Below are 22772 nucleotides of genomic sequence, written 5' to 3'. Positions count from 1 at the left end.
GCAGCCGCCTAAATGCTGCATGGGAGCTTTTAATGTTCTGCGCTCGCTGGATCTTCGTCGCACAAAGTTTCCAAACTCACTATGCGATTTTCATGTAGTTATTTTAAGAGCAAAAAAAAGAAAGAAAGAAAAAAGTTAAATAAATAAAACACTTGGTGTGAAATACCACATAAGTGCAATGCTCGGCCATTTTGCGGTGGAAAGCTTCCAGGATCCTTTTGTTTGGAGAACAAGGACAGTGTTCTTGCAGCCAACATGTGGAAGTCATTGCGTCCAGCCAACGTCTGCATGTAGGAGGGGGTGGGGGGGGTGTAAGGGGGTGTTGGTGAGCCTATGGGATAGAGGGGGGGGGGGGGGGGGCTGTGCGACGACCCCTATTTCTTCACCTCAAGGCCCGCTCGGAGAGCCTCGGGGTTCTATACGGCAAACAGCTGACGCATGCGTGCCACTTGGTTGCACTTTGCCAGTGTGTGTGCGTGTGTGTGCGTGTAGGTTTGTGTGTGTGTGTGACAGCGATAAGGCTGGGGATTAAGATGGTGTTGGAGCGCCCTCTACAAGCTCAGCGCGCCACTGCACCTTGCAATAAGACTTGCCAACTACTGGAGGTGGGGGAGGGGGGGGGGGGGGGCACTGCAAAAATAGTTGCCTCTACTTCACTCACTCAGTTTCACAAAAACAACAAATTAAGACTGTCCCAGCATCATAAAAATATAATGGAGAGGGATCAGGAAGATGTTGGCAAATACACTACAATTCTTAACTGTAGTAGAAATAAATAAGTATAAAAATACATAAAATAAATAATAGCTTACGACCACTTAACATTTCAGGTGGCACTATGAGTTCAATATCACATTGTTAATGCATTGCCCCCCTAATCAAAATATGTTAATGCCAAATTAAGAGGCACACAAAAACGATGTTGGTGTAAAAAATAAAAAATAATCCCTAGGTGAAAAAATGGCTTCAAATGATTTAAATATTCCTATATATCCATTTTATAGATCTGCATGAAGTTTTCCAAGTATTGATTTCTTTTTAACAACTTTTTTTTCACCTTTAAAGGAGTAGTACCTTGTCTTGTCCAGCCTTACAAGTTTGAGATACAATCTGTTGCTCAGTAGATTTTTATATCTTCACTTGCGAGAAAAAATCCGTGACGCGTGGGTGCTAAATGGCGACGGCAAAATTCACATGGAGCAGATGGTGAAATCATTTTTTCTAAATAATTTCCAAATGCGTGCTTCAAGCTGTTTGTTGCGCCCCCAAATTTAAGTTTAAACATAAAACAAAAGAGGTTTACATTGAACCAAGCGACCTGATTTCTAAAAGCCTGCTAGCTTAATGCTAACACACAATGAAAAATGCCATAAACTGGCATATATTCTTTATTCTCTGTGAAAAAGTTTTCATTAGGAAAACGGATGGATGGATGGATGTTGATATATATTGTTTCTGAACAGTTTTTTTTGCCTATCTTAAAAAAAATATCTTGATGGGGGTCAGGGGGCGGGCTGAATGACCATCCCCCCCCCCCCCCTCCCTTTGAACGCCCCTGGTCCCAGGTACTAGTCATTCGTAATTCCCCAACTGTGATCCCCAAAGCATCATGATTCATAAATACAATAACATGTTTTTAGTGTTATTGCGTAAAACGAGTCTCAGTCATAAAATTAAAAGAAACTCTTCTGCAAGAGTCTGGAAGGTGCAAAAGGGAGGGGTGGTTACAAAGTGGGGAGGAGTTGAGGGGAGAGATGGCGGGTGGGGGGCGGGGGGGTGCATTTCCTGAGAGTGACTTACTTGGAGCCAGATGATGACTTTGCTGAGGGGAGGGAGGGAGGAGGCAGGACTGCAAGTTGGACCCGCTCGCAGGTCGTCCTCGCTCAGTCACTCGGCGGACGTGGACTCGCACTCGCGTTCATTACACGCGCACTCTGGACTAACAAGCGCCTTTTTTGGAGTCAACTTTTTTTCACTACTGTGGATGTACTCACTCTGACGGATTGTAACGAGAGGATTACGCAAGGTAAATTGAAGACAGGAGTGGGAAATGCTCGTTATCGGGGGGGGTGGGGGGGGGGGTTAATTCATTAGAATAGCGGGTTTTATATACACGTATCCACATGCGTCATATGGGTGGAAGATTGTGTATTCGCCATCTGGTCAGTGGTCACACTGGTCAGCCCCTCCTCGCCCCTTCACCACTGGAGGTGAGGCGCACCCGGCTGGAGAGAAGCTCCGCGCAGCTGGAGGTATCACCTCAAAAGTCCTGGAAGTCATCCACCGGTGGGATTCTTGTTTTTCCCCCCAACTTTGGAATTTCACCACGGCTTGTTTTGTTTCCTGTGGAATGCGTGGAATTAATTAAAAAAAAAAAAAGCGGGGGAAAGCATCATTAAGAGAAGATTGGACTGTGGAGCATACCGGACTGTTTTACATGCACGTATTTTGGGTCAATCTTGCTTTTTTTTATTTTTATGATGGTAAAAAGTAGGCTACTGAAGCAAAACTGATACACTTGTAGAACTTTACATTGAAAATGAGCGCAACAGCCTTTGCGCATAAGCCTGCAAGGGGGGGGTCAAAAATAATTGCGCTTTGTAACAAACCTGGCCGTGCAACACGGATATACAAAAGCTAAAAAATAATAATAATTAAAAAATAATAATTATCCGTAGAAATTCCAAACAAAGAATGCAGCATCAAAGCAGCATTTGTGCGCATTTAAACTCGTGTAGTGACCAATAGCTAAAATATGTCTGATATGAAAACATCAAATTTACTTTGGCAGAAAATGACTTCACCCTACGAAGCCATACAAACTTCAGAAACAACTTTTCCCTTCGTTTAATTGACCAAACATGTCAAAAAAATCAAATAAAACACAAAAAGAAAATTAAGGTGTAAAAGGCTTGTATATAGTTAAGTATTATCAATCAATATCAGTTTGACATGTAAAAGACAAAAACACAAAAACAACAGGAACAAATACAATTAACTTTTCAGTGGGGTAAAGGGGAAAGAAGAGAAAAAAAATGAAGCGGGGATATTTCAAGAGGTGGACTATGTCTCTCTCTAGTGGCCGTCTGGTGAACTACAACCGCCGGCTGAATTGAACCACCTACCTGAACGTCTAATTGATTCAAAAATAAAGAAGGGGGTAAAATGAGCAACAAAACGAAAAGCAGAGGTGGTAAAAGTATCGAAACTGCACTTAAGCACAAATACAGACACTTGTGTAAAATAATACTCAGGTAAAAATACTTTAGGTAAAATTCAGTCTGTACTTTATTAGGGTACAATTATTTATTTTCTTCTTCTTTTTTTTTTTTTTTTTTTACTGGTAATGAAAAAAATACAACTTACCTGTATTTGTTAACGCCAGCAGCCAGTGGTTTGTAGCATGGCACAAGACAACAAATTCACCACGAATCCTTCTTGGAGGGGACATAAAAACATTTTCTAAAATAAAGCTGCGGATGTGGAATATCTTGCGATCTTCGATCTGTTGTATCATTTTCTTTGTCCTTTTTAAGTTGTGTAGTCCAGAGGTTGAAAAAAAAAAAAAAAGCCTGTATGACGAAATTAAGATCATATACGACTGATATTTGTCACTTTGGTAACATTTCATATTTCTGCAATATTTCCAAGTCGTGAAAGAACAACAATGAATTAATACAACAACAAGAAAAAATGAATCTCATGTCTGCAAACCTCTAAATGTCATATCTTAAGAAACAAAAATATTTTTGTGCCATTGTCGGATCATTACAGGGTTATTTTATAGCAATAATTCTCAAGTGTGGTATGTGTACCGCTTGAGGTACACTGACTCCCTCTAGTGGCACCCAAAAGAATTACTGAATTAAATGTTCAAATAGTGCTTTAAAAAAAAATTATATATATATATATATATATTATTCAGCACAGTGCATTTAAAGTGTATTTGAAATGTATGTGCAATAGTCCAGAAGGGTTGTTATATTTACTGGGGGACATTTTAATTCCGTCATTTTATTCATTTATTTTTTACTTTTTTTGCTATACAGTTTGCAAGTGCAATGTTAGACTGTTAAACTTTATTTTAGTCTAGTACAGTACCTTTGTTAAATAACAGTTCAATTTTATTTAACTTAAATACAAAGTATTTAATCTTACATGGGCGGGGGGGCTTCATTTTCTTTTTCTTTACAGGCCAGAACGTCCATCAACATGGATGGTTCGAGAACATTCCGCGTGTTCTTTGGGTCCATCTTGGCGTTGGCCGTCGCAGGTGTGATACCGTTTGCTTTCATAGTTCAAACATGGAGTGTTTCGTTAGTTCGAACTAAAGCAACAATGTTAACGTCACAGTCAAGTGCGGGCTGTCGCCTCCCACCATCATCTCGGACGAGACGGAATTCGTCCTGAGGCCAAACTCCGTGTTTAACGTCAGCTGCACCGGTACCGGCACCGTCGTCTGGGCCGAGCCTCTCCCCCAGAATATGTTCGTGTTACCGGGCTACATGACGTCCACGCTGTTCATCTACAATGCTACGGTGGCGAACACTGGTTACTACGTTTGCGTGGACGAAGATTTAGCGGCAAACCCGCTGGCAGGTGACCCGGAAGTGGAGCACGAAGCCGAGATTTACGTTTTTGTTCCAGGTCAGTTTGTTTGTTTATCGACAGAGGGCATTTCATATTTTTCAAAATACACTTTCATTCGTTCCCTCTTGTTAACAGTGACAGGGAATATTTTTGTTCTTGTTTTTCTTTTTGTTTTAAATAAAGATAATAGATGTTTACAAAATTGAGTCACATGCTTATCCAAATAGAATTGGTTGGCCTATGTCGATGTTTGAGCATTATTAACTTTAAGTAAAGGCAGACAGTTGAAATATAGCTCTTGTATTAAATCTCGTTCACTTTACTTAACAAAATGTTAAACGGTCCCTCTTTTGAACCCCCAGACCCCCAGATTCCCTTCGTCCCAGAGACCCCCAACAATCAGGTTGTTTCCATGGATGCCATGGGGGTGTCCATCTCGTGTCGCGTATCCAATCCTCACTCCCACGTCACTCTGCGAAAAGTCCCCGGCGGGGAGAAGATGTTCGCCTTCTATGACAACAAGCTGGGCTTCTTCGGTAGCCTCTCCCCGGGACAGTACCAGTGTGAGACCACCGTTGAGGACCGGGTGCTCACCAGCGCTATCTACACTGTCAAAGATGATGGTACGAGGAGTCTATAAAGTGGTTTATGGGTGACTGTGTGGGATCATTGCCCATCATGTGTTGAGGCAAATGAGTCAAAATGGAGTGTACTACTTGAAGTTAAGATTCATTCATGCAGGTTATCGATTATGGCACTAACGCCGTAACGACTTTGATGAACTATTAGCATTCAAACTGAACATTGCGTTAACTAATTCAATATGGCATTTCAAAAAAAAAAAAAAGGAGTTCAGAATGTTCACAAATCCTCCCACGCCGTCATTTGATGTGTTTAAATGAATCGGTAAATTTCCTGATACACAATTTAGGAAATATAGTCAATAGCCCATCCCTAAAAAAGATCCAAAAATAAATCCAATCACATATTACATATGTACAGTAAATTGCTACAGAGTGTGTAACCTGGATCAAAACTGGTTTAGCGAAACACTTTTTTGTCAAAATAAGACATGATTTAAGTCAGGATAAATGGTAGTTTTAAATGTTTTTCACAGTGACATCATCAGTGTACATCAAGGACAGTGTCTAGAATTAAATGTGAACATGCTAAATAATGCACTGAACTGACGCAGTGTACTGTATTTACGATGAGCGCATCGCCGGTTGATCTCACTGCACGAGAGCCATTATATTAGGTCATTATCGCAAGGGGCGAAATGACCTAACGGGCCTGTTTTCGCTCAGTCACAGCATGTGCGTGCACGTGTCAACGTTCAATGGCAAATTATGTGATCAAGTGGTCAGATGATGCTCTAACTCTGCCTTGTCTTCTGGCTCTTCTAGTTGAAGCGGAGGACTTTGACGTGGATGTAAAAATCAGCACGGAAGCGTTGCGGGCGGGGCAGCCCCTCAACATCACCTGCGTGGCCCCCGCCGGCTCCTCCTTTCAGCAGCAGTGGCTCCACCCGAAAACACAGGCGAGCTGATTTTCATCCTATAAGCTCGGAAACCTTCAAGCTTGCCCCCCCCCCCCCCCCCCACTGTCTATCTTGTGCTCTATTTCCCTTCAAACCGCCGGTCACGCCTCCATGTTGTTGTCCTCCCCAGGAGCTCAGAGTCTCAAATTAGCCAAGCGTTGGTTTTGGCCGTCCTTGTAGCGGCCTCAAAGCAAACGCCTTAGGAAAAACAGAGGCTGCCCGACGGACGGTGCTCGTGTGTTTTTTTTACGATCAAGACGTCAGCCCTGACTGTTCACGCGTAACAGTCGCGGGAAAGTCCAAGTGCGGGACAAATGGCCCGGGAGAAGGAAGAAGTTCAAAGCGTTGTAAATCCTTTGACCCCCTACCAGCCTTCAGACTTGTAGGGCAGATGTTGTCTTGCACACGACAGCGAGGGCTTGGTGTTATTCTTGCGCGGACCCGGTTTAATCTCAACAGCACATTGCAAGATCATGAGCTCAGGGGTTCCCCTGAGCTTTTTTCCAGTGAGTTGGACTCTTTTGACTTCAGGTTTTGGACTCTGTCGTGATTCATCTCTTGCCCTCTATGTTTTAACCATTAAGCGCTACTGTAAGCCTTAGTTCCTCTGAATAACTCTTTAACGGTCCCTTTTCTTGTTCTTACAGGCTGTCAAAGCAGTTCAGAAGAAAGAGAATTTTCCCGACAGGGTCGTCTACACCCTGGTTATCCAACAAGCCAGCGTTCAGGATGGCGGCACCTACGAGTGCTCTGTCACCCACCAACCCAGCGGAAAGGTCCGGGTGAACACCGGGGCTGTCACCGTCTTTGGTAAGAACCCTTTGCCCCATTGTGGTGCGCGGAAGTGGTTTTCGTGTGGGAAAATGGAGGTTTACCTCTGCTTTCAACATCAGATTCACCGTTTATGTGATGGCTTCAGCAGATGTGTGCCAGAACCTCTCCTCCGCCACACCTAGCCACCTCCGAATTCTTCTTTATAACCGCTTTTTCCCGTTTTCTTCAGAGGAGAGTTCCTTCGTGACTCTGGACCACAGCGGGATGCTAGCGACTGAGTTTGTCAGCCTTCTGGAGGAGACCGAGTTCACCATCTTCATCGATGCGTCCCCCTCGCCCAAAGTGAGCTGGCAGCGAGATGGCAAAGACATAACAGACAGTTACTACATTCTCACCAAAACAAGCCACCTCCAAGGCAACAAGTAAGAAAAGACTGTTTTGTGTTGGACTCAAATCTGGAACAGGTTAGCTTGCCAGTCTGGCAAATTACTGCCCAAGAAGGCTTCTCATAAACATGTCATAATATACAGTATCTCCAAACAAGCACTCAGGAGTTCTGTGCCAGACGATCTTGGCTTGTCGTGTCATGATCCCGGAGGCTTTGGGCTGCTTTGGCTCCAGCCAAGCACTTAACCACCTGCAGATCTACATTGTTGATTTTACATGTTTCTTTTTTTTCCATGCAGATCAAATAAACCACCTGAGCTGTAAGAGCTCTGGCTGATGTGTGTTGTTATGTTTGGACCGAGCCAAAAAAAAAAAAAAATCTTTTTAACGGCACATCTGTTTTTAGACTTCGTGCTGAGCTAAAATAACTACCACCTGGATCCACCATAAATATAAAGATCTCAACTTAATTACATGAATACCGAACGACGAGCATTCACTTTTTTGATGTTGTGCATCCAGAAAATATTTTTCAATCTCTCTGACAAAGGCATCTGTTCGCTCTTGTGGCAGGTACCAGAGCATTCTGATATTTCGGCAGCCTCTGGAAAGAGACAGTGGGATGTATACAATCACGGCTGTGAGTGGCTCTCGCACGGCTCGGTTCTCCTTTACACTCAAAGTCAAAGGTAAGACCTTTAACTCATTTGCTCCCAACTACAGATGTGTAGTTAAGACGAGACAGGAGTGCAAATGCGGTGATTGAGGACACGCCAGGAAGATTTTTTAATTCTTGTTTTTTCTCATCAGCTTCCACTGCCTTGACCTTCCTGCCCTCCTCGGGCCCGGTGCTGCTGCCGCAGAGAGAAGAAATGGTGGTGGCCCTCCACGCTCCCTTCACGCTGACCTGCCGGGGCGAAGCGAGGCTGGCCTGGGACATGCCGCTTGATGCGCCTGAGCGGACACAGGAGGACGGTAGTGGTCTGTTCGTCACCACCCTCGCAGTGGAGCAAGCCACGGCCATGCACACCGGCTTCTACACTTGCTTCTACAGCCAAAACAACACGGACGAAGCGGAGGAGAGCAGCATCTACGTCTACGTGCCAGGTCTGCTTCACACGGCACATCGTCAGCGTTCGGGTCTTCCCATTCCTTACCTGAGCTGAGCAATTCTTCGTTTTTGCTCAGATCCTGATGTTCCTTTCGTGCCGTCACCGGTGCCCTTTGGGAATCACGTCCTGTCTGGCCACGAGGAAATGGAGATTCAATGTCGGGTGTCCAATCCCAGCGCTAATGTGACCCTGATCAACATGGACACCCATCAGCCGGTCCAAAGTGTCTATGACAGCAAACGAGGTGCCTTAGGGGTGTTCACCGCCGGAACCTATGTCTGTGAGGCTGTCATAAACGGAGAAGTCCACTACAGCGAACAGTACATCGTCCATGGCTGGACCGGTGTGTATTTGCAAGGCTCGGCGAGCAAATCAGTTCTTCAGCTTCGGCCCTTGACCTTAATTGTTACATGTCAGGTGGCGGGGCTCTACACGTTGAGCTGGCTGCCAAACGGACCGCTCTCCTGGTCGGAGACCCCATAACAGTCACTTGCTTGGCTCGCGGGTCGGAAATCCTGGAGGACCACTGGAAATACCCTGGCAAAATGGTGAGCGGTGCAAAAAAAAAAAAAAAGTTGCGGTCATGGCATCAAATGTCATGGCAGATCTGAAGTGCGTACTTTGTACTCGGCAGGCTAACCGTGCCATGAAGACGGTGCAGGAAAATAAGCGTGATCAGGAGATTCTTTACACCCTCACCATCCCACAAGCCTCCGCCAAAGACAGCGGCATCTACGCCTGCTCCATCACTGACATCATGAGTAATGAGAGCCAGACCAAACAACTCGCCATCACAGTTTATGGTATAAAAACACTCCGTGTTGTTATATGCACAAGGTATTGTTAAACACTCGTAAAAACATATCATAAACTGCTGGCCTCTGCTTTTGAACAGAACGCGAGTTTCTGTTTCTGCGGCCGGAGTTTGGCAGCAAGGAATCGGCAGAGCTGGACGAGGTCCGTGACTTCAGAGCCGAGATTGACTCGTTCCCCAGCGCTCGCGTCACCTGGCTCAAAGACGGCCTCCCACTGAGTGACGTCACTGCCGAGATCTCCGCCAGTCTGCGTCAGGTCAGCGAGACCAGGTGAGACTCTCAGTCCGGCGCCACTGATTAGCACGGCTAAAGTCACATTCCGGCACCGTGGTCTAGCGAGTGAACCTCAATTTATGGTCATGTTTTTCCATGCAGGTACTCGGGCGTCCTCACATTGATCCGTGCAAAAGAGGAAGACAGTGGGAACTACACCATGAGGGTGGAGAATGGAAACCAAACTCACAGTGTCAGCTTTAACCTCAAAGTCAAAGGTCAGCGAAAGGAATGCCCAAACCCTTCTCAGTGTGATTTTAATGTTATCACCTTCCTGCACTAGCAGGCTTTTAGCGACCTTATCTCACATACTTGTGACTCTTCCAGTCCCTGCAATCATTGTGGACCTGATGGACATCCACCACGGGTCAGCCTCGGGCCAATCCGTGGTGTGCATCGCCGGTGGGCAGCCCACTCCGGAAGTGGAATGGTTCATCTGTGAAAACATTAAACAGTAAGGCCCAGTCGCTTTGGAATTCAACCTGGGAGATTTTTGGGATGTTTCAGCATGTCGCCTCTCGTTCAGCTGTGCCAACGACTCATCGTACTGGGTGCCGCTCCCTGCCAACTCCACGGACGTCGAGGTGGAGTCGCATGTGGACGAGGACAACAACCTGGAGAGCCAGGTCCTGTTTGGCCATCTGGAGAACACATTAGCGGTGCGCTGCTTGGCCCGCAACGAAATGGCCGCCGTCAGCCGGGAAGTGAAGCTCGTGTCCAGCGGTAAGGATAAACAACATCCCCACACCCGTGAACTTCTGATGTTGTCAAGTCCCTTCCTGTTTTGCTGCAACCGTGTTAAAGCAGCTGTCAAGATGCCAGCTCTTGTTTTGACAGCTAATGTGGTTGTTTAGCTATGTGGTCCTTTCCAGAGCTTTACAGCCCATCATCACCCTTAGTAAACTCCTCCCACCCACTTCCTTGCTCCCAGAATACCTTTTGGCCTTAAACTAGGGTAACCAGATTTTCACAATTAAAAGACCACACTACAATTTCACAGAAAATTAAGTATACAATAAATTCTTACCAGGAACTACTTATAACAGATTTAATTGTGAGTCAATCTGCTGACCGTTGGTAGTGTTATTACTTTAGCTAATGCTAAATGCTATATTGATTGACAGTTCCAACAGCGCTCAACAAGTCAATCCACTCACCATTATCCAAAATGTTTTGCTCGGTCCCGGCAGCTTTTGAAAGCTGGCTGTGCCGTTTATCTCGCGGTCCTACATTGTAACATTGATAACGTGCTGGCAGAAACGCTTAGCTCGTGTTCGTAATTTACTAACGTCAGCATTGAACAGTTAAAATCCTTTTAAACTGGTTTATCGTATGAATCGCTATGACAACTGTGTGATTGTCACACACACACATGACTCAAACAATTGGCTTGCTGACTGGACCGGCAAAATCCTCAAAAATCCTTAAACAGCCTTTTAGTGCCCTTAAAGCCTGACGGACATTTCTTGTAACATCTCATCAAAGTAATCCTACATGTCATCAGCAAACACATTTTACCCTCCGACTGTCCTCCCAAACAGGCCCTCATCGGGAGTTGACTGTAGCTGCCGCCGTGCTGGTGCTGCTGGTCATTGTCATCATCTCACTCATTGTCTTGGTTGTTATCTGGAAACAGGTACTACATTCATTCATTCATTCTCATGTATTCACCCCGACGTCTAATACTTTGCAGCTCTCCCCATCAAATACCGCCACCGGCGATTGTTTTAACAAGCGGTGATGTGTTTTCAGAAACCGCGTTACGAGATCCGCTGGAGGGTGATCGAGTCTGTGAGCCCCGATGGCCACGAGTACATCTATGTGGATCCCATGCAGCTGCCCTACGATTCCAGATGGGAGTTCCCGCGTGACAGGCTGGTGCTGGGTAAGCCACGACTCGACAGTATTTGTAGAACACTTTGCCAGTACACCTACTTGGACGTGACTCTGTAAAGAAATATGTAGTCAGTCAATTCTCTGGGAAGACGTACAAGATTTTCAAGTGTGTGTCTGTGGAAATTTTAGTCCATTCCTCCAAATGATCCAAGAATTTTTCATTCACTTGTGCCAGAACAGAAAATGGCCTTTCTACAAAGTTGGAATTGCAGCATACAATTGCCTAAAAGTGAGAGGTGTGTCCAGGGCATTTGTCCATAAAGTTGAACTGTAAACTTTGTGCTCAGTGATCCAGGACCACAGATGATAAAGCAGACACATCCAGACTATCTTTGCATGCATGTTCTAGCTTGATAGTTGACCTTATGACTTTGCCTCCAGGTCGCATCCTGGGTTCTGGAGCCTTCGGGAAGGTTGTAGAAGGCACCGCCTATGGACTCAGTCGCTCTCAACCTGTCATGAAAGTGGCAGTGAAGATGCTAAAACGTGAGTCAACCGAGTTTCTACCTCATGTATTAAAAAAAACAAAAATCTGATTATGAAATGAAAAAAATTGAAGAATTGAAGTCTATGCTGTTAGTAATAACCAGGTTGCCTTCTTGTAGCCACGGCCAGATCCAGCGAGAAACAAGCCCTGATGTCAGAATTGAAGATCATGACTCACCTCGGGCCTCATCTCAACATTGTTAACCTCCTGGGAGCCTGCACAAAGTCAGGTACAGACCTCAAATTTAGCATTTTCTTCCATAAACTTGGTTTGAGCGGAATCTTAACATAAGAAATTTGAAGCTTGCCATCTTGACCATGCCTGTTGTTAACAACCCCCTGATAAGATTAGTCCACAGGCCGACTTTTTATCTGCCATTTCCTTCCCAGGCCCGATCTACATTATCACTGAATACTGCTTCTACGGTGATCTGGTCAACTATCTGCACAAGAATAGAGAGAACTTCCTGAGCCTGAGCCCGGAGAAACAGAAGAAAGACGTGGACATCTTTGGAATCAACCCAGCAGACGAGAGCAGCAGAAGGTAGCGCATGGCTGGGTTACTTGGCTGTAATTTATTTATCAGAAGTGAGTCAGACCCTCGCAAAACCACCTAACATTGATTTGTTCCATTTCCTTACACACAAGCGCACACATTCCCCCAAAGCAGCGATCAGTAACTCTATCTTCATTCTCCCCCGAGGGTTGAGGAGATTGTCTGGCGTCTTCGCCAAATCAAATCGCAGACCTGAAGTGGTCTCTGCTTTCACGCTAACTTCATTGCAACGGAGCTACAGTATAGCTGTCAATCGTAACACGGTCAATCGGCAACCATCTCTCCTGTCCGAGGGTCATCTGTGTTGACGGATGACTCACAGTGACCGCTCCTTGTAGTGACCGCAGGGTTTTCTAAATGTGGCACCCGCGTTAGCCTCGACCGCGTTATCCGCTATACGCGGCCGCAGGCGCATGCCGACAATAAGAGTGCACCAGAGAGACGCGTGAATATGATGCAGAAGTGTGGGGGGAAAGCAACGCTGATTAAATTATACAATGGCAGGGAAAGCTGGTTAAAGTATAAAGTGACTCAATGGGACTCAGTAATGTTAGCGCCAATGCTAGCTTGAACATACTCTTGAAATGGACATTTTCTGATCATTTCAGTATGGAAAAGCAATCAATTCTGAATGCTTAGCGCAGATGCTAGCGCTAACACAATACAAGGCACCACCCCGGCATGCCAATCAATATTATAAATTACAAAATTAAAAGTGGAAGTGGCTGAGCTAGAATCCAGCTCTCTTCACTCTAAAAATAGTTGGGTCAAAAGTAACCTACAAATGGATAAAAAATGGGCCGCTCCACTTTCTGGGTTGTTTTATACAAAATGGCCCAATTTTTTTGACCCAAGTAAAGGGTCTGACCAATATTTATGAGTTGCTTTACACTAAAAGACCCATTTCTTGACTCAAAGTTGCGTCAAATAGACCCAACTGTTTTTAGTGTGTGTAATTCTCTCTAGGATAAGGATTACGCAGTATAGAAAGTGGATGAATTGATGGAGTACAACCAATAAATACAGTTCTCTGTGACGTCTGGGTACAGAGAGTTGCGTTGAATCTCCGACGTCGGAAATTCCCATCCCATTTTCTGGAATGCGGCAATAGATTATGGTCAACGCAGGCCTTGACACTTTGGTCCCTCGTCTTTACCCACAGCTATGTGATCCTGTCCTTTGAGAGCAAAGGCGACTACATGGACATGAAGCAGGCGGACACCACTCAGCAATACGTGCCCATGCTGGAGATGCCCAACACCTCCAAATATTCCGACGTCCAGCCCTTGGACTACGACCATCCGCCCTCCCAGAAAGACTCGAGCGGTGAGTGCGTCTTTTTGTGTGGCTCCTTTTTGCCCTCTGTCCTCAGTTGTTGGGCCACGACTGCTTGGCTTGTCGGTCCAGGGGTACACCCTTGTTGGAATTTAGGATGGGTACAGCCCTGTAATTACGCGGAGGAGAGAGGATAATTGCAGCACTTGCGTATTATTGCCCAGTTTCTCCCTGCCATTAACCAAAATCAGGTCGGCGCAGCCAGCGCTATATTTACGACAAGTGCTTTTTTGTGTTGCTGTCTCAAGCAGAAATGGAAGGGGACACCCTGCTGTCGGACGACATGGACGAAGGTCTCAGCACGACGGACCTGCTTAGTTTCACCTACCAGGTGGCCAAGGGCATGGAGTTCCTGGCTTCTAAAAATGTGAGTGTGGACTCGCAAAAAAACATGCTTAAAAAACAGAAAACAAGTAAACAAATGAAGAAAATATTACTTAATTTAAGTCAAATCTGCCAGTGGAACAGTAAATTTAGACTGCAGTTTACCTAAGTAAAAATAGAAAGCCTCAATAACACTGATGTCTCAAAACTAATTTTGTATACTACATACTAAGTGCTGATATCACTAGCAGGCCCATTTTTTATACATAAAATGTCTATAAAATTTGACAGATACAAAAAAAAACCATATCCCAATATGGCATTTTTTTTTTTAATTCGATTATCTTTTTTCTGTTTATTGATAAAATACACATTTTGTATAGGACACTCCAGGACAATCCAGTGGCCAGAAAAGGTCCCAATCAAAATACAATCAAAAACAGTTTTCAACTGATACTGGTATCGGACTTTGTCGTCTTTCGTTAGACTGTTCGGATGATTTAAGACAAATACCTTAGCAGACAAAGAACAAGCATATTTTGCCTCGATAATTATAGATAGATACGTATTTAATCTTGGTTAGATTTTGTTTTTTGGCCGTGTATGGCCTTTCCTCCTCCCTTTTACTGTTCTGATGATTGTGTGACGACAGCCAAGCCGTTCATGTGATCGTCATCTGATAAGCAGTCGCAAGCAAACTCGCTCGAGAGCAAGAGCGAGACCCGAGTCTGAATATAGCAGCAACACAGCCAGACTAGAATTACCAGGCCAGCCTCCCAGCTTCATAGTTATTATCCCTAAATAAAATAAGTGGTCACATCCCATCCATCCCACTGGCATGTTTACACAAGAATCATGCTGTGTGAAGCAATATGTATTATCATTAAATATGAGTTGGGCTTTAATGCAGAAATAGAAGTCCTGGGAAGGAAAGGAACGAGAAAAGACCGCTAATTTGGTTGTTCTTTTTCACAGTGCGTGCACCGCGACCTCGCCGCCAGGAACGTTCTTCTCTCTCAGGGCAAGATTGTGAAGATCTGCGACTTTGGGCTTGCCAGAGACATTATGCACGACAACAACTACGTGTCCAAAGGCAGCGTAAGTCTGCAAGATGTTTATGCTCGTTTTCTCTTCAGATTTTCCCTCGTAAGACGTGTTTTTCCCGTGCAGACCTTCCTGCCTGTCAAGTGGATGGCGCCGGAGAGCATTTTTGATAACATGTACACCACGCTGAGCGATGTCTGGTCTTACGGGATCCTCCTGTGGGAGATATTCTCCTTAGGTGAGCTAGCGGTAGATGCTAAAGCTAAATACGATAGCAAACAGAGATGGTCATGCGTCATTCTTGCTATATCTCCAAAATCAATACGTTGACCATAGCTACCTCACTGACATTTACATTCCATAGGAGTCTTGCTTGACCAAAGGTTTGAGGAAGACTGGTTAAGAATTGTAACCCTAATTGTAACCCTATCTACTGTATGAAGCTAGACTCACTTCAAACTGGAAGACTGCTCGCTAGCTAACTGCTAGTTTTGATATGGATCAATAATCCATAAAAGTATGTAATACATCAAAAAGTAGAAACTGAGTAGAGTGCTGATGACACGCTTGTCCCGATTTCACCTTCAATTTACTCCGTATTGGGTTAACTGGCCATTGAAATCGATAACATATTTGCCTTGATATGATCAGGTAAAAAAAAAAAGTATGAAGCTGGAATCACTAAAAATGGAAAAGCTGCCAGAGCCCTGAGTAGAATCAGATGATCTGATTTAGCATTTTTGCTTTAGGTGAAGGTGGAAAATGTTGCTCTGATATGAATCAGTAATCCATTAATAGAATTTGTATCAAAGCCTGATCACATAATACTAGTCATAGTGGATTAAATAGCCATTAAAATCAGTAATAATCTATGAAAGTATGCAGTGTACGTCTAAAAATGGAAACTGGAAAGATTGTAGAACACAAGTCGCCTATGCAGCCATTTCACCGTTACCTGTTTTTGTCCATCTTGGATTTAAAATACATTAAAAAATCAATTTGATTCTTATTTTTGCCTTAACCAAATTCTAAATATTTCTGCTTGACACAAAGGCGGAACCCCGTATCCCGGCACGGTGGTGGACTCGAGCTTCTACAATAAGATCAAGAGTGGTTATAGGATGTCCAAGCCAGAGCACGCGCCTGACGACGTGTACGTAAAAGTAACACGACACTTTCCCTTCTGAACTTTGACTGTCAACACTGCAATTACAAGCCCACCTGACCTGTTTTGTTTTCTTTTGTTTTGTAGTTACGGACTGATGATGAAATGCTGGAACAGCGAGCCGGAGAAGAGGCCTTCCTTTTTGGGTCTGAGTGACACCGTATCATCTCTGCTGCCTTCCAGCTACAAAAGAGTGAGTGCCCCCTCGCAACCTCTCGGGCCCCCACTGACGCTTGTTGTTCTATCTGCTTTCTGACCGAGCTCCTTTTATTTTTGACCCTACGCTTCGACCTGCGCATTCTCCTCATGCCATCTTTTCCCGGAGGCTTTAATCGTGCATGCCTTTGTTTTCAAGGTTTGTTGCTAAGCAGTGAGTTTAACGGTACTTTCGGATAACAACCACCTTATAAACACTGAGTTTATGGTTCATGTAAAAACGGTACGCAATCCCTGCATGAAGTAGCATTTCTCATACTGGTGTTCCTGCACATGTATTCGGATTTTTGGGTCAGGAACAAACGAGTTGGTAAAAAAAAGGCAAACGTAGTTTACAACGCAGAACAAATTAGGTAAGGGACAGGAAGTGCAACTTCTTCGCGCTCTAGCCACATCTACCCCACGTTAGCCGGAAAAAAAAAAGGCGGGGGGCACTTTTCACACTTTTACTATTACACTTGTCTGCAACGTTAATAAATTAAGACAAATTGATGTTACACTTTACTAAAACGAAAACAAACTATTGATGTACTTTCCAAAAACGAAAACAAACTTGATATTTGACTTTCCTAAAATAAAGACAAACTATTAATTCTGCAAATTCCTAAAAAGACAAACTATTGATGTAGCACTTTACAAAAAAATAAAAAATAAATAAAAACATTGACATGTATTTGGAGTGTTCTATACAAAATGCGTATTTTATCAATGAAGCACTTCCCCCCCAAAAAATGAACTACTATATTTATGTGACACTTTCTTAAAAATAAGATAGACTATTGATATTGCACTTTCCTAATAAGAAGACAAACTTTTGCGATTGTACTTTCCTAAAATGAGGACGAACTATAGATGCTGAACTTTCCTAAAAAGAAGAAATACCACTAAGAGACAAACTACTGATGTTACACTTCTTTAAAAATAATCGACTACATGTATTGATGTTGCACTTTCCTAAAAAGACGAGAAAATGTTGATGGTTAGGTTTAATACAAAATGTCAAGAAGTGTGCATGCTTGGAGATCTGACAGCCATCATAACGATATTTGACACTTGTATATCAGAACAGAAAATGATACATTGCGATATTTAGTCCCAGAGGCTTTGTGTAAATTCCCTCTAAATGTTCTCCGAAAGTAGCACTTTGCCAGCGTCTCTTCCACTTCCTCTGCTGCATGTGATTACAGTGAAATAGCACCAGTTGGTAGCCCTCACTTGGGTGTCCCCCCCCACCTCCCGAACCCGCGTACTCACCACAACCATCCAAGCCCTTAATTACCCCATTAAAGTCCACACCACAGAAGCTACATCAAAACAGCCACCTCAGACTTAACATCCGAGGAGGGCGGGGGGCCGTTGTGGGGCAAACTCGTATTTTACCCACCTCAACGCATTGACCCGAGCACGATTTACAGCGTACATGGCACTATCGAGCTGTGATCGTATGTCGCCACCGTCGCATGCGCGAAGTACAGAAATATTACACGTTTACTTATTGTAGATCAAATGCATTTCTCATCTCGCAGCACTACGAGCGGGTCAACCGCAACTTCCTGAAGAGTGACCACCCCGCCGTGACGAGAGTCTGCATGGAGAGCGACGACGCATACATCGGAATCGCCTACAAGAACCAGGGCAAAATGAAGGACCGGGAAAGCGGCTTCGATGAGCAACGGCTCAGTTCTGACAGCGGTTACATCATCCCCCTTCCTGACCTCGACCCCATGTGCGACGACGAATATGGAAAGAGGAACAGGCACAGGTACTGCAATGGGCATATTCTATGGTCTGGTCTGGCCACAGGGAACTGGGTTAGAGTCAGGCTATTTAACTTAGGTTAGTCTGATTTTTGCGTAAAAAGGCACAAAAAAATCAGCCCTGGCATTTTTACTACCGGTCGTCTGGCCCCGCCAAGCCCGACTTCTGCCTAACATGTAGTTCTGCCACAGATGTTTATTGATGATATTTCAGTTTGCTATCTATATTTGAACTGGATTAATAGACTGGTTCCTCTAATTGTGGGCCAGTCTCTTTGGGTAAAAAGTAGGAAAACAATCATTAAAAAGCACTGTATCGGCCCCAAAAGAGGCCGGCCCACCGGACATGTTCCCTTTATGCCAGATGGCCAGTCCAGCCCTGAGGTTTGAAGAAAGTCACGTTTTAATGGAAATTAGAGTGCAATTGTCGGTTTATTGTGAAACATTGTCTTTAGTTTTGGTAAAATATGAATTTGGATTTCTGCAAAAATGTAATTTACGTTTCTATGGAAAACAGTCAGATTTTTGAGAAAAATAATGTCAGATTATCCCGAAAAATTAAGTCTTATGTTTTTGTAAAATATTAAGTCAGATTTTTACAACAAAAAAGTGATAATTCAGCGGAAAATAGTCTTCCTCTTTTTTTTTTACTGAAAATCAGATGTTTCTTTTCTCATATTTGTCAAGAATAAAATCTTTTTATTTTTATTTTGTGAAAACCTTTCTTGTTTTTGTGAAAAATTATGTCAGAATTTATTTTGCAATAACAGTCGTAATCTTAATGAACGAAATGTAATTTTATGAGTTGCATAACTAATGAAATGGTCAATGTTTTGTATCAATACCATAATCAGAATGAGATTTTTGTTGTTGTAAAATTCTGACTTTATTCTGGGACTTGTAGTATTAGTTTGTAATTTTGGGGGGGTGAAAATTGCCTTGTATGTCTCTTGTTAAAAGGTGATGCTACGCAATGTTGTTATGACTCACCTAAAATAGATGAAAGTTTGCAATATGAAGAAGATATAATTTTTTTAGTTTATATAAACCTATTTGAAAGTTTTCATCAGTGCCTCTTGATCGCACAGGTCTCCATCCAAATAAAGCAAAGCGTGATTGTCCCAAGACACAAATTTGTAACACCCAGTTGAAGTTTACTGTAAAGCTGACACTTAAAACAAACGAGAATTAAACAATGTACATGTAAACACCCAAACGTTCAACTAAATCATGTCTTTTTCCAAACGTTTGCAGCTCGCAGACATCCGAGGAGAGCGCCATCGAGACGGGCTCCAGCAGCTCCACGTTCGCCAAGCGCGAGGGCGAAACCCTAGAGGACATCACGCTTTTGGACGAGATGTGTTTGGACTGTAGCGACCTGGGGGAGGACAGCTTCCTGTGACATCATCATTGAGGGAGGGACGCAGGAAGGGGCGGGACGGCCTACAAAGGACCCGCTGATCAACCCAACACTCCAGCTGTCTCGCCCTCCCACGCGGAGGACAACCACTCGGACTTGACCTCTCTTGGGACACTGCCCCCTGTTGGGCTGGAGGAGCGAGTGACTTTTTCAGTAGAAGAGCTTTATTTATCGGGCATTCCTTTAATTCCAAGAAGGGAAGGACGAGCAGCATTAAACCAAACGCCACTCAGGACACGTTTAACCACTACGTCATCTGGTCCAGTCCAAGTTTGGCAGGTGGACCCCCCTCGCCCTCCCCCCACATCAAAATACTGTAGCACCTGATGCTGGCACAATCAGTAGCGATACTAAAGCACAAAACTCTGTGCACATGCATTATTATAACGTGACCACATGAGGGCTGAATACGTGTTTATTTTTTTACGTCGCCGTTATGTACACATGTATTATTTGTGAATATCGAGTAGCTAGTTATGGATTGATTGGAGCTTGTGTAACAAACAAAAAAAAGAGCTTTTGAAGGAGTGTGATTGTACTGTAAATAGCACCAGAGTTGTTTTTATAAAGAGAGAATACATGGGAAATCATATTTTTAATGCTAGCACATATTTAGCTTCCCGGACATCATGTAGTAATTGAAATACGGTGAACAAGTGAGTTGAGGAGCTTCATTTAGACCAAAGTAGACATTTGCTGCCATCTGAAGACCAAATAAACTAATGTGTTCGCTGTCGTTGCGGGTTGACCCCCTCCCTCCCCCCACTCCCCACCAAGCTGTACCACTGCCTATTCTCTGTCAACTGTGATGTCATCAGCAATCAAATGTTGCACTTTCAATTGTTTGTGTTCGATTTATTCTTTTTCCACCCAGGCTGACGGTACGCTGTCTGTGTCATATTCCTAACCGCTAATCACCCAAATATGATGGTTTACTACTACTATTGTTGTACATTCAGATGATTTACAATATATATTGCAATAAATGCTTTATAATGTGGAAGAAAATGGCTCATGACCTGTGGATAATATATTAAGGCATTTAATCAATATGAGCCACAGTGTGCATCTCTCATAAAAGACGATTTGTTTGGGCTGTGATACGATTCAAAGAGAGTACATTTTAAAATGAAGCAATTCGATTCGGTTTTGTTACTGATTTGCAGATGTCAAGTGGATCAATAGTAACATGTAGTCATAAAGTGGTAGAAGGCAGTAATAGTAACAACACTATTAGTAAGACAAAGTTGTTCTAAGTAGTACATAGTAGAGTTTAAGAAGTAAAAAAGTACAGATATCTATTCTCTAATGTAGGGAGTAAAAGGAAAATGATCAGAAAAGTACAGAGGGGGGAAAAACACACTTAAGTACAGTAATGGAGAATTTGTTCTTCGTTACAATGCCATTAATCAGCTCCCCCCCCCCCCCAAAAAAAATTATAGATTTTTTTTTTAAATAAGAAAGCTGGCACAACATTGCACTTAAAAACTAAACAATAAAAAACAAAGTAATGCAATAAGTAAACAGAATGCAGAAAATTAAACCGTTTTTGTCACATTTTTTTCAGCTTCAATTAAATGGACATTGGATTGCTCATTCTGGTATGCGTGCCTCCGCCACAAGGGGGCAGTATAACACAGACATACGTATAGAAGTCTTGTTTGCTCCACCTCCCCAAAACTCTGCTTGCTGTACTGTACGGAGATTGGAGCTGTTGTTCGGCATCAGTCCATCAGAGGGCGACAGAGGCCAGCAAATGCCATCTCCTCCTCAGGTTACCGGACTTGAGAAACTCAAGTTTTGAACCAAAATGGTGAAGGAGGCGCCGTTCATTAGACTTTAATTGGTCCCCATTAACACATATAAATTACAGCTTGTGTACGTTACCTTTTGTTTTAATAATGCATGATGTGAGGTAATTTTACCACTTTAGGTTCACTACAGTTCAAGTAATTTTGCTTATCTGTCATCCAAAATTACAGTCTAGGTTTTACAGTTGTTTTTTCCAGCTTGTGTTTTTATAGTGTTTGTTCAAAGTGGCAGGCCTCAAGGCAGATGTGCTCCTGCAAGAAGAAAATCAAAAGACATCCACAGCTTCAAAGCAGCTGGCACCTCAAAGAAACAACTGTACGAGGAAGGAGGCTCAGGACAGGGACTACTTTGTCGTTTGTTCCGTCTCATGACAAACACACGTTGGGAGTTCATCTGGATGTGCAAGCTTCTTCAAAAATCATAATAACGAGTAATAACGAGTACTAGTGTTGCTGCGTGAACACAGTCAAAAATATACATAAACTATTGTTAATATTGAGGGAAAAGACACTAATGTATTTGGCCCCAAAAAAAAATATATATATATATAAATTATAAGATAATCATGATATAAGATGAATATTGAGAAAAATGCCAATGTATTAGATGGAGAGAAAAAAAAACACAAATTGGAAATAATAGAAATAATGGTGAAAAATATGAATCGCATATTCACATTTCCATTTTTTTTATGTTTTGTTCAATATTTGTAAGTTGGTGAATTTTTTTTAAATAAAAATGAAAGAAAAAGAATGATGTGAAATATATTAAATTATATTAAATGATGTGGAATGATGCTGGTGAAAAATGTGCAATATATTGACTAATATGGAATGATATTGAAAGATGCGGAATGATTTGGATATGACATGAAATAAGACGGAATGATATTTGAATGATACGCAATTATACCGGTGAAAAATGTGGAATGCCTGGATTGGCTGGCAACCAGTTCAGCGTGTACCCCGCCTACTGCCCGAAGGCAGCTGGGTTGGGCTCCAACACCCCCGCAACCCTTGTGAGGAATAAGCGGTTACGAAAATGGATGGGTGGATGGAAAAATGTGGAATGATATTGAAAGATATGGAATGATGAGGAATGATATGAAATGATGTGGAATAATATTGCTGTTAAATGTGCAATATTTTGGAATTTTCAGTGTGTTGAATTATATACTGTAAAATAAAATACATCTGGAAAAACATTAAAATATTATGGCATACATATTAGAAAATAATACTAAATATTAGACAAAAATAGGAATTGATTA

General features: G+C 43.1%; 1 protein-coding gene and 1 long non-coding RNA gene across 2 annotated transcripts; one reads left to right on the top strand and one right to left on the bottom strand.

Moving 5' to 3' along the window:
- Window positions 1-1677: 1677 nt before the first annotated feature.
- LOC147166320 (uncharacterized) lies at window positions 1678-4641 on the bottom strand. The gene is made up of 3 exons (XR_015096467.1): window positions 4159-4641; window positions 3367-3572; window positions 1678-2343 (listed from the first exon to the last, which is right to left on the bottom strand). It is a non-coding gene; the product is annotated as an uncharacterized LOC147166320 (long non-coding RNA).
- pdgfra (platelet-derived growth factor receptor, alpha polypeptide) lies at window positions 1846-20698 on the top strand. The gene is made up of 29 exons (XM_086089034.1): window positions 1846-2026; window positions 4195-4273; window positions 4354-4647; window positions 4953-5213; window positions 5997-6130; window positions 6778-6940; window positions 7134-7326; window positions 7865-7980; window positions 8102-8398; window positions 8480-8746; window positions 8821-8951; window positions 9038-9206; window positions 9299-9488; window positions 9594-9709; window positions 9819-9945; window positions 10018-10214; window positions 11033-11127; window positions 11244-11376; window positions 11769-11873; window positions 11993-12103; window positions 12264-12417; window positions 13592-13755; window positions 14016-14131; window positions 15064-15186; window positions 15259-15370; window positions 16186-16285; window positions 16385-16490; window positions 18040-18275; window positions 19525-20698. The coding sequence occupies exons 2-29, from the start codon at window positions 4213-4215 to the stop codon at window positions 19670-19672; spliced, it is 4419 nt and encodes a 1472-aa protein (XP_085945160.1). The 5' UTR covers window positions 1846-2026; window positions 4195-4212; the 3' UTR covers window positions 19673-20698.
- The last annotated feature ends 2074 nt before the right edge of the window (window positions 20699-22772 follow it).

Source organism: Leptonotus elevatus, chromosome 11, assembly GCF_054856555.1.
Source record: "Leptonotus elevatus isolate MCC_2025b chromosome 11, RoL_Lele_1.0, whole genome shotgun sequence".
Taxonomy (NCBI): domain Eukaryota; kingdom Metazoa; phylum Chordata; class Actinopteri; order Syngnathiformes; family Syngnathidae; genus Leptonotus; species Leptonotus elevatus.
The sequence above is the reverse complement of the archived record's forward strand: the minus strand, read 5'-3'. Positions and strand labels throughout refer to the sequence as shown.